Genomic DNA, 14,729 nt, shown 5'->3' with positions numbered 1-14,729 from the left:
GTAGCTTTATTAGTTCTTTTAGCATCCTGTGCAGTCTGCCTGCTTCAGACTGCTCGCTGCTCCTCAGCTCCAGCCATTCACTGCTAATAAATAGAGGCTTTATTAGTTAAGTCGCCATTCCTGAACTAATCAACCCTGACAGCTTTTCCCTGACCCATATGTCCCCACTGATTCTTACTCCCTGCTAATCACACACCACAGCTTCCTTGAATGTTTTTATTTTCATAATTTGTGTTCATTCTAAAATTGTTATGAATTACTGTATTTAGGTGAGATTTTGTCCAGCTTTATGTAATATTTTCAAGTTTTTACCCATTGACAAATTTGCTTGTGATTACATTTTTTTCAATGAAAAATTATGTTCTGAAGTTACAAATGATATATTATTTTCATATTATGGAGCCTTTCAGACCAGGATATTCCTTGACTTATCTGAACTGGGCTAATCCCTCCATTTGGTCCAATCTACCAGGAGAACCCTGTGCAGTTACAGGAGCTATCTGTTGGTTAGCTTTACTTTACATTGGTTAATTTCCAATTTTGGTTCAGCGCCAGGGGGCATTTACATTTGTCATTCCCTGGTACAATCACACTGGCAATCTGTGCCATGCCGAAACTCGTTTGACACCTAAAGTCTGGATTATTTAACTAACATCTGTACATTACTTACAAAGAGAAGCACGAACACTTATACACTGAGATCCAATGATCAGCTGTTGCTCACAGTTCCTTTTGCCCGCACAGAGCTGGGGAAAAAAGCCTTTGTACATGCAGCTCCTTGTGCTTGGAACACACTGCAAAGAGACTGGAAGTTGACTGAATTGTTATCCTTGAATGCTTTTAAAATGAAACTGAGAGAATTTGAGACTGCCTCAGTTGTCTGTAATTGTTTTATTTGATTCTTATGTTATCCTGTCATTTTAATGTAATGTAAATGTATTTCTGTTCAGTGTTGTAACTTTGTTGCCTCTTGGCCAGGACTCCCTTGAAAAAGAGGTTTTTAATCTCAACGGGATTTTTTTTTTCCTGGTTAAATAAAGGTTTAAAAAAAAAAAAAAAAAAAAAAAATGTAATGATCTGAGGCAGCCGGCTTGGGTAGCATGGCCATAGCACAGCGCCGTTAGCATACATAACTTATGCAACATCTGAAGCTTTGTGATTATATATGATGCATGTGAGCTTCCTTGACACAAAATCTGGGATATTTGTGACTGTTAATTATTTATGAAATATAAAAAAATATGTTTAATAAAGTGTATGAATGTGAACCTCTTCTGTAAAATCTGGAACTTCCCACAGGTGTTGTAACTGTTTTTGTTTTATTCTTCTGTGCTGGGATTTTAGGTCTGTCCCATCAGTGTCTGAAAAGGTGCTACTGTTGGAGAAGGAGAAAAGTGGGCTTGCCCCCCACCCACCTCATCATACCCAGCAACAGCTGCAAACACAACTACAACAATTCCCATCTGTTCATCCCAGTCGGTCTTTATCTGAGGAGACTAGCGAACCCCCACAGCAGCAGAATCTATCTTCCCACAAACTGGACGCAGTCCTCCCCTCTGACCTACACAAACCCAAAATTAGTTCTAGCTCAAACACCGGCTCAGTTCTAGCCGACTCCCTCAAACACAAACCACATCAGCCCAATAACTCTAACAATAACCTCTCGTACACCAACGCATTCCCCACTGAGCTGAAAGTCAAGCCCCATGCAGGTCTGCTCAATGGCTCCAAACCTAAACCCAACACCTCCCCAGAGGTCTTTAAACACAAAATTCCAAGATACTCTAACAGCACGCCACCTCCGTCAGGTCGAGTGCCTGCCAAGTTTGAGGCAGCAGAACCTCAGTGTTCTGGTTTCAAAGCTGTAATAGCTCGGTCAGAGATGGGCAGACTCAGTACCAGCAGCAGCACTAAGAGTCCACTGATCTTTGACAAGAACGAGACGTTCACCGTTTACAGGGACCCAGCACTGGTTCGCTCTGATTCCCAGAACTCTGCTGGTATCTCTTCTAATCATGTTGCAGCATATCTCCACCCCCACATACACACCTTGCACTCCTCCTCTCCTCACTCCCACTGCCTCCCCCCTGCATCACACCAACACCAACATGCTGCCACGCACTTGCTTGCTCCTCCTACCTCTGCTCTACCTCATCCACACCTTTTACCCCATGGGGGGCTACCCGCCATGCCCCCACCTACAGCGACTCTACTTGGGGCCCACTCTCGACTCGACTCTCCAGGTGGTCTGGGTCACCTCAACCTGCCTCACCAGCAGCAGTATTTACAGGTCTGACAAAAATAACACCAGCTGAAGCTTTAATGCTTGTAGATGCAGAAACAAGAAATGAGCAGGAAATGTGCTTCTGCTTGCAGGGTCAGGGCCCCCCTCCACCTCCACTCCTGACGCAGAGCCACGGTGCAACAGCAGGCCTCGGTCTCTATCCCATACTTTGGCAGTACCCCAATGGAACACCAGCATCCTATCCAACAGGACTCAACCTCCCCCCCACAGCTAAATGGGTACACCCAGAAAATCCTGTTGGTGTGAACTCGGAGGCATCTCACAGGAGGGTTAGTGGACCGTCATTGGCTTGTTTTTGTGTTTTTTTCATTTTAGATGGTTTGATTCTACTCAGGCTCTGACCACAGAAGGTTTTATTTAATCATTAGTTTGCATTATAAACTTGGCAATATGATCAAAAGGGTTTGTAAAAAAAAAAGTCACATAAGGACAGAGCCTGGATATAAAGAGTGAGCATTAAAAAAACAAAAATATAACACATTGCACACATGTGTATATTGGTTTTTAAATGTATTAATGACAAGATGTGACAAAGCATTAAGTTTTGGTTCATCGTCATCCTCTCTTTGGGCTAGTGCTGCCCCCTAGTGGACTATCAAACAACCTCAGGTAATGAGTCATGCTGGACTTTCCAGTGACGCTCACCCAAAAGTCTGTCCGTTAATGAAACATTCTCATCAGCTGTTTTTTTTTATTGAAAAGTGGATGACCACCCAAGGCTTCCTATCAGCAAATAAACATAATAGCAGGATTTATTTTTTTACCTGCCTAATGTCAGACTGAAATGTTGACAAAAATTCATGCTGCTTGTTTGAGGATTTAAGAACATGAATTCGGAACATGAGCATCATCTCCATGTCTTTTTTTTTTTTTTTGCTGAAAATGTGAAGTTTAAATGCTTTCCAATCCCTTATTTAAGCATCTATTTTCTGGTGCTTCAGTACCCTCAGTATTCTGGATTCAAATCAGTTGCCTGATCCCGTACCTACTTGGTAAATGTAAAGAATGAACTACAACTGACATTTAATTTTGATTTACAAAAGGGGTACAAACTAATCTCTATTGAATTGTGAACTTTTTAATAAATACTACACAAATACATATATACGCTGCTGTATGTGTATATGCTCTGGATTTGTTCTGCATTATTGTGAAATAAGCAATAATGTGCTAGTTGAAAAATGCATGTGTTACTTAGGGATGGGAATTGAAAACCGGTTCTTTCTGAGAAAGAATTCCTGGGAATTGTTTGTTTGGTTACTTGTCAATTCCGCTTGTCGATTCCTCTTACGTCGCAAATACGCAACGACAAACTCCCCCAGGTCCTGTATACTGTGTGTTTATGCTAGCATCAAGTGAAGCTCCTTCCACCATATAGTTGTTTACTAAGTTGCTACGCTACTCACTTCCGGGTTCTGTACACTCGCGCAAAAGTTGCTTCTTGCACAGACTTTTCTTTCAAAAACAACAAACTTCAGCAAAAACGCACACCTCGGCGCCAGTTTATGTCCTCATAACAAGTAATCAGACACAGGAGACGGACTGGTACTGATCGTTGTCTTTAGTTTGCTCTTTCACACGTTCACTCACACGGCTGATGACGTCACATGTAACAACGGGGACGCCGTCTCTGAAGGTCCATTTATAGAAATGTAAACAAAGGCTAAACTAAAGCTTTAATGTTTAAATACATGAAAATAAGTGCAGCTGTACTTTTGCTTAATATGTTCTTTTTTTACAGAATAATTTTTTGTTTTATGTCTGAATTAGTTTTGGCTCAAGTTGTTCAAGTTCAAAAGGAGCACTGTAAATATTCTCAAATGCTTGTAGCCAAAATGTGTCATATGTTGTAATAATAATTGTAATAGCTCTTTAATTTTTTTATAGTGCTTTTGTATATATTATTATTCAGTGAAAACAATCTATACTTGATGGATTAAAAGAGAGCTGATATTCCTGCAAGGAATTAAAGAGACAAAGATGAAGATAATAGAGTTAAAGCAAACAAATTCATTTGTACTGTATTATTTAATTCCCTCACCCAATGAGAATCGATAAAGAATCAAATCGATAATCAGTATCGATAATGGAATCGGAATCGCTAAGTTCTTATCAATTCCCATCCCTAGTGTTAATGTGGATAGTAATGTTTGTTTTACTTTTTCTTTTTTTTATGATTTCATATGCTCTAGCTAATGAAATGTAAAGAATTTAAAGCTAAACTTTTAATCCTGTTGCCTCCACTAAGATACAAGAATCAACATGACTGGATTATTGAGAATCTTCCTAGACATCAGATCATTAACAATACAATGCATGTTTTATGTCCCATCTTCCAAGTGCTGACAGGACATGCTACCATACATTAAAGCAGGCCATCCACTGTAAACAGGCTGGTGTATACCACTCTGTCCCTCTGTAAAGATAGACAATAGAGCACACATGTCAAACTCAAGACCTCCGGCCAAATCCGGCCCTTGATCTAACTTGGCCCGCAGGAGAAAGTAAAAATGACAGAGAAAACATGAATCACTGTGTAAATTACCAATTAATTCAGTTGTAGATATCTTTTGCTGGGACAACAGTTTTTCCATGCTGATATCACACGATGGTAGTCATTTTAAATTTCAAATTGTTGAAAGAACTGTTCAAAAATCATGCCATTTTTCTCAAATTATTCTGCAACATTCACCCAAATTTTATAAAAATCAGTCACAAAATCAAGGAAATGTAGGTAAAAAAAACCTGCAGAGACTGACATCTGTCACTAATTGCTTGGATATTGTTGGTGCCTTACATATTTTATATATCATTTATACGTAAAAGTACAAACTAGAGTACAATAATAATAATCTGTAGCCCATTTAAGATTAAACTGCTCTGTATTTGGCGCCAGAACTAAAATGAAATAAACAACCCTGTACTAGAGTAACGTGTAGATGACTCAGGGTAAATTATACAGGACAACAGCAGCCTACAGCCAATCACAGGTTAATCTGTAAATGTGGGCATGGTATTATATGGGTAGACAAATCATTTCAATTAAAATTTAAACATGTCTGTTTAGAAAAGAGGATTAAAAAACTCGACTTATGTTTGTGACACTGACAGGAGCGGAAACAGTCGCAGCCATGCACAGCTCTGGCCGTTTCCCTGCATCACCACTTGGCGTCACCAAAAGCATCACTAGCTGTAGAAACATATATATATGCCACCTCTGAAGGTGGCATGAAGCCACACACATTTCCCTTTTGATACATCTGGATTGTGTTGTACACATCCTTTGTACCTGAGGCCCCTGGTCTTTGTCCACAAGTAAAAAATAAATAGTGAGAAATAGAAAGTCATGGCGTCACAACTGGCCAACTATTAATTGGTTTACAAATATAGATAAAATAATAACAAGATAAGTAATGCACTGTACAGTAACGCAGTAATGCTCGATAGTATTATCTAGTGCTAGAATTAAATCAGATTCATGTCTTCTGTTATTTATCAAACATTTTTTTTAATTATTATTATTATTATTAGTGTTAAATGCTAAAATGTTACCTGTTTAGTGATGATGGCTGTCTGTGTTTATGCAGAACTCTGCCAGTCCATGGTTGCATCAGGCTGCAGGTAGTGCTGGAGATGGTCTGGGTTTGCTGAGTCATGTTCCAGTCCGTCCAGCCAGTGCAGACGCCCATCGCTCTTCTGTCAAGATGAACACACATGCAAGCCCTCCATTGTCAAAGGCCAGCATGAACAATCACAAGGAGTGAGTGCATTATTTCTTGGTTACACTGATGCTTTGTCTTTGATTTCAAACAGACTTTACCAGACTTCAGCATAAAAACAACTCATCATTTAGCAGTGTTTGGATCAAAAGACTCGCTTGGAATCCACTCAGAACAAAAATGTTCTTTGGAAAGTCTGTAGATGTAACTGTTTACCTTTGCAGTCAGTTGATATTTAGGTTAGCAGCTTCCTGTCTATAACAAGAGACACTGTACAGTATGTGTTATCAGAAAACATTGTGTTGACCTATATATATATATATATATATTATAAATACTGTGGGTAATCAGATAGTTCACATGGTTATACCAACACAGAAAAGTCTATAGGATGTTTAATGTCTTTCCTGTGTTTGTTTGTGGGTATGTAGTGATTTGGATAAGAAATGCTATGCAGACTCCATCAGAACGTTGACGTTAGCACAGCTGAATCAGGAGCAGACCGACAGAAGTCGAACCCCGACAGGAAAAGAGCTGCATCGTCTTTACCCAGATCTCCACAGCAAAGGCCGCCTTTTAAATACACAGGTACTTCAAGCAAACTAATTATGTTCACTAAAACCTTTATATAGGAATGTCACATTAAATTCTGCAAGGCAAAAACCATACAGATGGTGGTATACTATAATATGTTAGAACTGCTGTCATAGCAACGAAGTTAATTAAGCCAACCACTCCAATCTAAAATGTTGTTGTCCAATTAATTTTAATATCATAATAATGGTGACACGATGAATAATGAATAATAAATAATACATTTTTAAATGGTTCTCAGACTTTGTATTGTGCTCTGACTTTAGATGGGTGGTGTAGAAATACATATTTTTAAATGCATGTGGAACAAATAAGTTCAGGTGTGTTTTCAAAACACAAATGTTTTATTTGTCCTGGTTGGTAGTGAATGTCTAGCTGTACTTTGATATTCAATATATTTATTTAAAACTATATTTATCCTGATTGTCTGATCCATTTTATAAGTTTGTTTTCGACAAGATCCAAAACATAATGTAGGTAAAGAAGATGATGACATGATAGCAAAATGGTGATGGTAAAAAAGAAAATGTACACAACTGAAAATAAGCAGAGTGGAAGAGGAAAGATTTAATCTAACCAAATCAAGAACTCATGGATAAAACCTCCAGAACCAAACCTGGAGGTCAATTCCAACATGATCTGCTTCATCAACTTTGCAAAAAACTAAAAACTTAGTTTTGATTAAAAAGCCAAATCATTACATTTTTTCCTTTTGGAACCTTAAAGAATGTACGAAAAAAAAAAAGAAATGGAATTTCCTTAACAGGAAATCTTATCTAGCATCATTTATTCTGTATATGAAAACATTAGTTTTACTATCTAATATCAAACCTAACAATCAAAATTGTCTAATGTTGCCAAAAAATCGCCAAGTACAAAATGATGTGTTATGACAAGTGATGAATATTGATCAAATGCTGTATTCCCTTTTAGGACGTTGTTCAGGTAGCTGACAGAGTCAATAAGTACAAAGAAGATAATCGGCAAATCCTGAAAGAAAGCATTGAAGTAGCGCCTTTCACTGCTAAGATCCAGCGCTCTAATGATCATGGGATGGACAGAAACAGAGATCCAACCTTTCCTGTGCGGATACCAGCTCTTACATCCCCAAACACAAAGGTTAGCTACTCCCATCCCCATGTGATCCAGTCTGAGAAGAGCAACTACTTCACGACGTTGTCTAATAGTGTGGTGAATGAGCCTCCACGACTCTATCCTTCCAAAGACCTTAATTCCTATTATGAGCGATTGACGGCTTCTGCACCCGGAGCTGGAGGAGGGCCCAGTGTTGGGGCAGCTACTCCCAGCCCTGGAGGATTGTCTCTTGGCAGTTACAGCTCAAAAGCCTCCCTTTCTAAACCCCCTCCCCTCATTAAACACCAGCCAGAGGGAGGAGAAGGTTTGGCTGGGAAAATCAATGAACAACTCAGCCAGCAGATTACTCTAGTGCAGCAGCAGCATCCTACAAGTGAAGTTCGAATAGAGCGCTGTAGCCCTGCAATCTCCTCTTCTTTCACCCTGTCGGCTTCATCCTCAGCTTCCAACCACCTATCCCATCAACAGCAGCAACTTAGGGCAATGCCGTCCCTTCACAGAGCTCCTGTTTTCAATCCTCCCATACAGCATGTAATAGACCGGAAAGAGGCTGCAGAGAAAGTAGGAGGGCAACATAAAGAAACGGAGCGCGAGAGGACAGGTTATGGTGGACGCCTGTCTCCACCTACGCTCACACCTATTCAGCCTGTCAACCTTGTAGGAACTAGTAGCAAAACCTTAGCTGAGCAGCAGAAACCCCCAACATTGCTACCTGAACTCAGGGATGTCAAATATCATGGGGGTGTACCTGCTATTACTTCTGTGGCCAACAGTGGAGAGAGTGTAATGCCATCTATGGAGGAGTGGAGATGTGGAGAGCTGACGAAGGATAAGACAGCCTCATACTTTGGTGAGAAAGGGCTGGTGAGGGGAAAGTCTCATGCAGCCATGGCTTCAGTCATTGTGCGGCCTTCAATATCAAACAGGTATGATGGCCCTAATGGTGCAAACAAATCTGGTGCTATTCTCCATAAAGAGTTTGCCCAGGGTAGATTACAAAAATCCATGTTCCAGGTGGAAAATCCAAGAATTGGGGAAAGTGTTAAAGAATCTGCAGCTGGCAGAATTATTCAGCCTTTGTCCAACTTGGATTGCATGTTAGTCCAGCATAAAACGCCTTACATGCTAGGTTTGCAGGGATCAGTTGGAACCAGCACCCCTAACTCCCAGGGCATATCTGTAGTTTCATCCTCTCCAGTGTTTGGCATGCATAATAAAAGTGGGCGATCCACACCAGAGTTTACCCACCCAATGTTGGCTCGAGGTGAGATTTCCACCATTAAAACTGGCTTCGGAAGCTGGCATATGAGCCACTCCTCGCCAGAGAAGGAGAGAGATGAACCTGGCTCACATTCCACATCCCCAAGGCAATGCTTGACCCCAACAAGCTCATCAGGAACACCCTACCCCATATCAAGATCCACTCCAACATTTAGCTCCAACTCTGACTCTGCCCTGCCTTACTCTTCCTCTTTTATCCACCTCAAGAAGCACAAAGCTGCACTAGCAGCAGCTCAGTCTAAGGGGAACTTCCCTATTACCCCCCCACCTGTCACTCCTGCTAATCCCTCTTCCCCTACGGACAAAGCACTTGTTCAGTTATCTTCATCTTCACCATCGTCGGGCCAAGCTTCCTCATCATCAGTTGAAAGCAGCAGCTCAGGTAGTGGGAGCACAATTCAAGGCAAGTCCAGCAAACTGCCTAACGACCAGTTGTCTGGCTCTTCATCAACAAGCTGTGGGCAACCCAATAACTACCACAAGTTGAAGAAGGCTTGGTTAACGCGGCACTCAGAGGAAGACAAGAACACTGCTGCAACCGTAAGCTCCATCAGCTCCAAAGCAGAGAAACTTATCCCCACAACAACTAGCTCTAGTAACACTACAGCCATGTCGGACATTATCAAACCCTGTACAGTCAACCTCAGTGCTTCCACCTCCAGCGAGGTGGATTCCAGCAAAGACAGCGGAATCAAAGCAGAGAGAGAAAAACACACAGAGGAGCTGACAAATGAAGTGACAGGAGGAGGCGAGGAGGATAAAAAAGTGGCTTCTTCATCGAAACGGGGAAGTAAGCGCTCATACGAGTCGGTTTCAGAGAGCGGAGGTGATGACTCTGATGCCAGTGAGAGCAAGTCGGAGGGCCGAGCTAAACGTCAGCCTAAACCAACCTACAAAAAGAAACAAAACGATATGGCCAAGAAGAAAGGAGACAATGAAAAGGAAGACGAGGATGTCAAGTCCAATGGCATCTTTCGATCTGCTCGAGAGAAGACGAAGCTTAAACTTGCCAGCAGTAGTAAGTTCAAGATTCTTGATTTATCGCTATATGCTTTACAACAGAGGTTTAAAAATGTTAAAATATTCTGTTTATAGACAGTTAAGTTGTATAATGTTAGTCCTCATCCACAAGGGTCACCAAGTCCAAGGGCTACCAGTTAGAAAAGCATACCACTTCCAATACACCAGATTAGCAACACTTAAAAACATTAGTCACAATATTTTAGTGAAAATAAACATAAAGATGGTTAATTTAATACTAAAACTTCATCAGCAGTACTTATCTCTACTAAGTGCTAACTACATCTCCCATATGTATTTGTGAGTCTGAATCCTGGAAAGTAAATCAGATTTTATATGGAGCTCATTGGTGACTAGAGCTCCTGAGGGCCCCTCACATGGTACATGCTTCTTTAACAGCAACAACTTTTAGTATAGAGAAGTCAGAAAACAATATATTGTTGAATGATTGAACACTACTCCCAGTACACTACATAACTCCTCTTTGTTTTGGGATAAAACAAATATACATGTCATTAGAAAAATTCATTAAAATCTTGAAGTCAGTGTTAGGTATTAAAAACAATTATCCTTTATTGTCTTCATTTTGAAATGAATAATTTTTAGTTTCCAGAAGTTACCTCAGTCAGTAACTTTCCCACGTTTGTTTCTCTCAGATGGAATTCCTCGTTCTGTGTTGAAAGACTGGAGAAAGGTGAAGAAGCTGAAGCAAACGAACAAGTCTTTCCTTCAGGATGATTCCTGTGCTGAAATTGGGCCCAATGTACAAAAGTGTCGGGAATGCAGGGTGATCCGCAGCAAAAAGGGGGAGGAGCCAGCACATTCACCTGTCTTCTGTCGTTTCTACTACTTCAGACGGTACGTCATCTCTGCATGTTTCTGAAATATGTCCTAGTTTTTCTGCTCTCTGTGCTGTGACCCATCATCAATACACATTTATTCTGTTCTGGTGGTTTTAGTTGTCATAGCACTAGTTTTTTTATGCTCCATATTCACATTGATATTTTCTATTTAACATATAAAAACTCAACATACAGTAAGCATACCTATTGGAGTCTCGCCAAAAAGCCTCCATATCAAGAGTTATTGGCTTGCCTTTGGACTTTTGTTAGTATTTTTATTTTTTCAATTTTACTAAAGCAGAAACCAGCAGTAATTATTTAGGAAACTATCACGTTAAATGTGTTAAATAAATTCTACATTCTGTCATCTCTGTGTTTTGAAATGATTTAATTTTTAGATGTGTGAAAGAGCTTGGATAATATTTTGAGAGTGCAACATGCTAAAGCCCTCAGCAGAGTGAAGGTCTAGTAAAGTATTAAATAGCTTCCTCTCACGTACCTAGCTTAGTTAGCTGCAACAGCTGCAGTCTGGGGTCTTACGGGGTGAATTTGCCAAGGACCACGTTGAGCACCATAATCTGTGCCTCAGTGAGTCACTACAGAGCTGCTGCTGTCTGCCGCCCTCAGTTTCACCCTCCCTTTCTTTTTTCCCAGCTTACCTTATTTAAACTCCTTGTGTGGTAGTGGATGGGGCTTTTATATATTCACGAAGCGCGATCATGTGATTGAAGGGGAAGACCCGTGATGTTCTGATCCAATATTAAATCATTCATTCTCTTTCCTTGAGCAGATTAAGTGTGTTCTTTGCCATCCATTGCCCAAGTGTGATTCTATGTGTGACTCTACGTGTAGTTCTAAGTGTTTTGGATGACCTGCACATCATTTGCGATTCTATGTGGTGTAGGGCAGAACTTCATGTCCCTCAATGAAGCCTATTTCGTTTGTTTGTGTGTTTGTGTGTGTGCGTGTGTGTCTGTCTGTCCATCCACTATCCATCCATTTCTCAACCTAAGGTGAAATTGCTTAATTTTCCGTTAATTTTCCGTTGCTCTTGTCATTCCTCTCTCCAGGCTGTCTTTCAGTAAAAATGGAGTTCTACGGATGGATGGCTTCTCAACTCCTGACCAGTTTGATGATGAAGCTCTGTCACTCTGGGTGCCTGGATTATTGGAGGAGAGACATTTAGACCAAACCACAGCCAAGTACATCCTCAGCTTCATAGGAGACAAGTTCTGTCAAATGGTTGTTACTGAAAATGCAGCTGCTAGTTGGGTTAAGAAGGATGGTGAGTTGACCTTTTAATTTATTTATTTTACATTGTACGATGACTATAAGTTACCTTCACCGACACACATACAATATAACAGACACAGCATTATAGGTATAGTCTGCAATTTTGACAAGCGAGCAAGATTTGAAAGAAGCACCTCCTCTAAGTTCCACCCCTTTTTTCCCCTGCCGTCTGTGCACATCCTCACAAACTTAAACGCACATCTGACAGGGCAGAGGAGAGCCGACTCAGCCTTTCCAGCACTGGGAGTTGTTAGGGAATGAGGGGGTTGTGGGCAGGACCAAATATGAAGGATCTGATTGGTTCTTTCCATTCATATCGAATGGCAGGGATTGGTCAGAGTTTTTACAGGATCTCAGCTGCTACAGAGGTCTGGATGCACAATGTTTGACTACTGTCAGGATGGAAGGATCAGCTCACCCATAACAAAAAGTGTTTTTAAACAGGATTGTAGACTATACTTTTAACTGTAGAAGGACATGCCTAAAGCGCCGCCATCTTGGTACAGGTTACTCGCACAGCAGTAGTTCATGTACATTTATGTAGGAGATTCTCACAATCTGTGGGAGTTACAGAGTCTCAACAACTCTGTCTCCACCCTCTCCTCTGCACACACCCAACACAGCATAACGTGGATGGCTGTTCATCATAGGAATGGGATCCACACAAGGTTCCTGCTGCTTAACAAAAGGTTTTCCTTGCCGCCATGATGAATTTATGTTGGGTGTGGGATACATATGTATGTGTATATACGTATATATGCATATGTGTGTATCCATAAAATGAAGAGTCCGTCCTTAAGACTGCTCTACTGTAAAGTGTCTTGAGATACCATTGGTTATGATTTGGTGCTATACAAATAAAAGATTGATTGATTGATTGAGATTGAATCTCAAAGTGGAATTGTTCAATTGTTAGTTTAAAAAATGTCAGAAATGTAGCTATAACATAGGATGCTTGCATATCTTTGGGCAACTTTGGCTACAATAGTAGCTTACCACCACTGTATGTGGAGTAAAAGACTAATGCAATGTAAAGCACTTTGAGTGTCAATGACGGGTTGTAAAAAATTCCATATTTTTTATATATTGCACATACGTTAAAAAGTTTAAAGATTATATTGTTGAAAAACAATCTCACTACACATTGATGTGGCCAGCATTGATTATATAATTATTGACTTTGAGTAGCTATATGGAATTTTTAAGAAAAAACATAACAATTGCAAGTCAACACCTGTTTTATGTCCTAACTTTATTAGTGCAAACACATCTTTCTTTTATGGATATAATGCGCTGTAGGAGTGAGAGATCGGTACTAAGATGGCCACCGTGTAAACACATCAGTAGTCAACGCTGCGTCTATGTATATTGTTTATGCCTTTACGTATTACCTTATTCCTGGTACTGAATGTGTGTTACAGCCAAGCTGGCATGGAAACGAGCTGTGAGGGGTGTGAGGGAGATGTGCGATGCTTGCGAAGCCACGCTGTTCAACATCCACTGGGTCTGTCAGAAATGCGGCTTTGTCGTCTGTCTGGACTGTTTCAAAGCAAAGGAGAAAAGGAACTCCAAAGGTCAGTCTGTGGGTAAATATTAGGGCTGGGATGATGACTTTTGTCCCGATTCAATTTTAATTTCGATTCTTGGGGTGCCGATTTGATTTATATTGCGATTCTGATTTTGCAGGTATTATCACGATTTTTTCCTTATCCAAACCCATAAGTCACAGTTCCAAAATGCAATGCACATCACATCACTTTCAGTCATTCACTGATTTATCATTATTTATTCAGTGATTTATTATTATTTTTATACTGAAATAAATTAGATAAAACCTCCATCAGAAAGGAGGTAAACATGAACAACACATTTTTACATAACTTATTGAAGTTAGTCAACTGAAACTTTTAATGTTCATCAAGTGCTTTGGAGTGTCTAGTTTTTTTGTGTAGGAACAGGAGTTGCTCAACATGCTGGTTGTTAGGATGCTCCAAAAGAGAAGTCACAATGTATTGCAGTGTAAAGATCGGCATAATTTTTCTGTCTGAGCCACAGCTAAAACCTCTCTTTTTCCCCTCATACTAACAACAGAATAATGTTTGTTTGTGTGGAAAGCCTGATTTTATTAACTTATTACATTCAGAAATGATCAGCAAACATTAGTCATCATTATCATCATTTGTCATCAATGTTACACTTGTTATTTACTCTGTAGTAGATCAAACTGTGGCTTTATGTTGGACACAGTGTTAAAATAGTTGACCAGCGTGGTCATCATTCTGACATCTTCCAGAGTTTCATTTCACATGCTGCAGCTGACGTGCGCACCGCGGCACACAGCTGATTTGCTTAGCAACGCAGCAGCCATCATCCTCCCAAGAAAAGGAGTGGACAGCAAAGATAAAATAGAATTAAATGTAACAGATTTTATCGAGTATGTCGATACTTTTGATTTAAATCTTACAGTTGCAGGTTTAATCACGGCCGTTGGTTTGTTTGCTAAAGGGAATTCCCAGCTTTTTCAACTCTTTTTTGTGCTTGTTGGTGCATTACCGCCATCCAGTGGTCGCCCACGAAAAT

At 40.2% G+C, this 14,729-nt stretch overlaps 1 protein-coding gene across 2 annotated transcripts in view; it reads left to right on the top strand.

The window, feature by feature from the left end:
- Positions 1-14,729, top strand: part of jmjd1cb (jumonji domain containing 1Cb) — a 144,986-nt gene that overhangs the window by 113,946 nt on the left and 16,311 nt on the right. For both annotated transcript variants that reach the window (XM_028475532.1, XM_028475533.1), the window contains 8 exons: positions 1,345-2,290; positions 2,377-2,574; positions 5,893-6,065; positions 6,456-6,612; positions 7,552-10,012; positions 10,671-10,872; positions 11,927-12,141; positions 13,571-13,723. In XM_028475532.1, the coding sequence (XP_028331333.1) occupies positions 1,345-2,290; positions 2,377-2,574; positions 5,893-6,065; positions 6,456-6,612; positions 7,552-10,012; positions 10,671-10,872; positions 11,927-12,141; positions 13,571-13,723 (4,505 nt within the window). The remainder of the gene's footprint in view (positions 1-1,344; positions 2,291-2,376; positions 2,575-5,892; positions 6,066-6,455; positions 6,613-7,551; positions 10,013-10,670; positions 10,873-11,926; positions 12,142-13,570; positions 13,724-14,729) is intronic.

The sequence above is a fragment of the Gouania willdenowi genome, chromosome 19, assembly GCF_900634775.1.
Source record: "Gouania willdenowi chromosome 19, fGouWil2.1, whole genome shotgun sequence".
Classification (NCBI taxonomy): domain Eukaryota; kingdom Metazoa; phylum Chordata; class Actinopteri; order Blenniiformes; family Gobiesocidae; genus Gouania; species Gouania willdenowi.
Note: the sequence above shows the minus strand (reverse complement) of the source record. Positions and strands in the feature narration are given on the sequence as shown.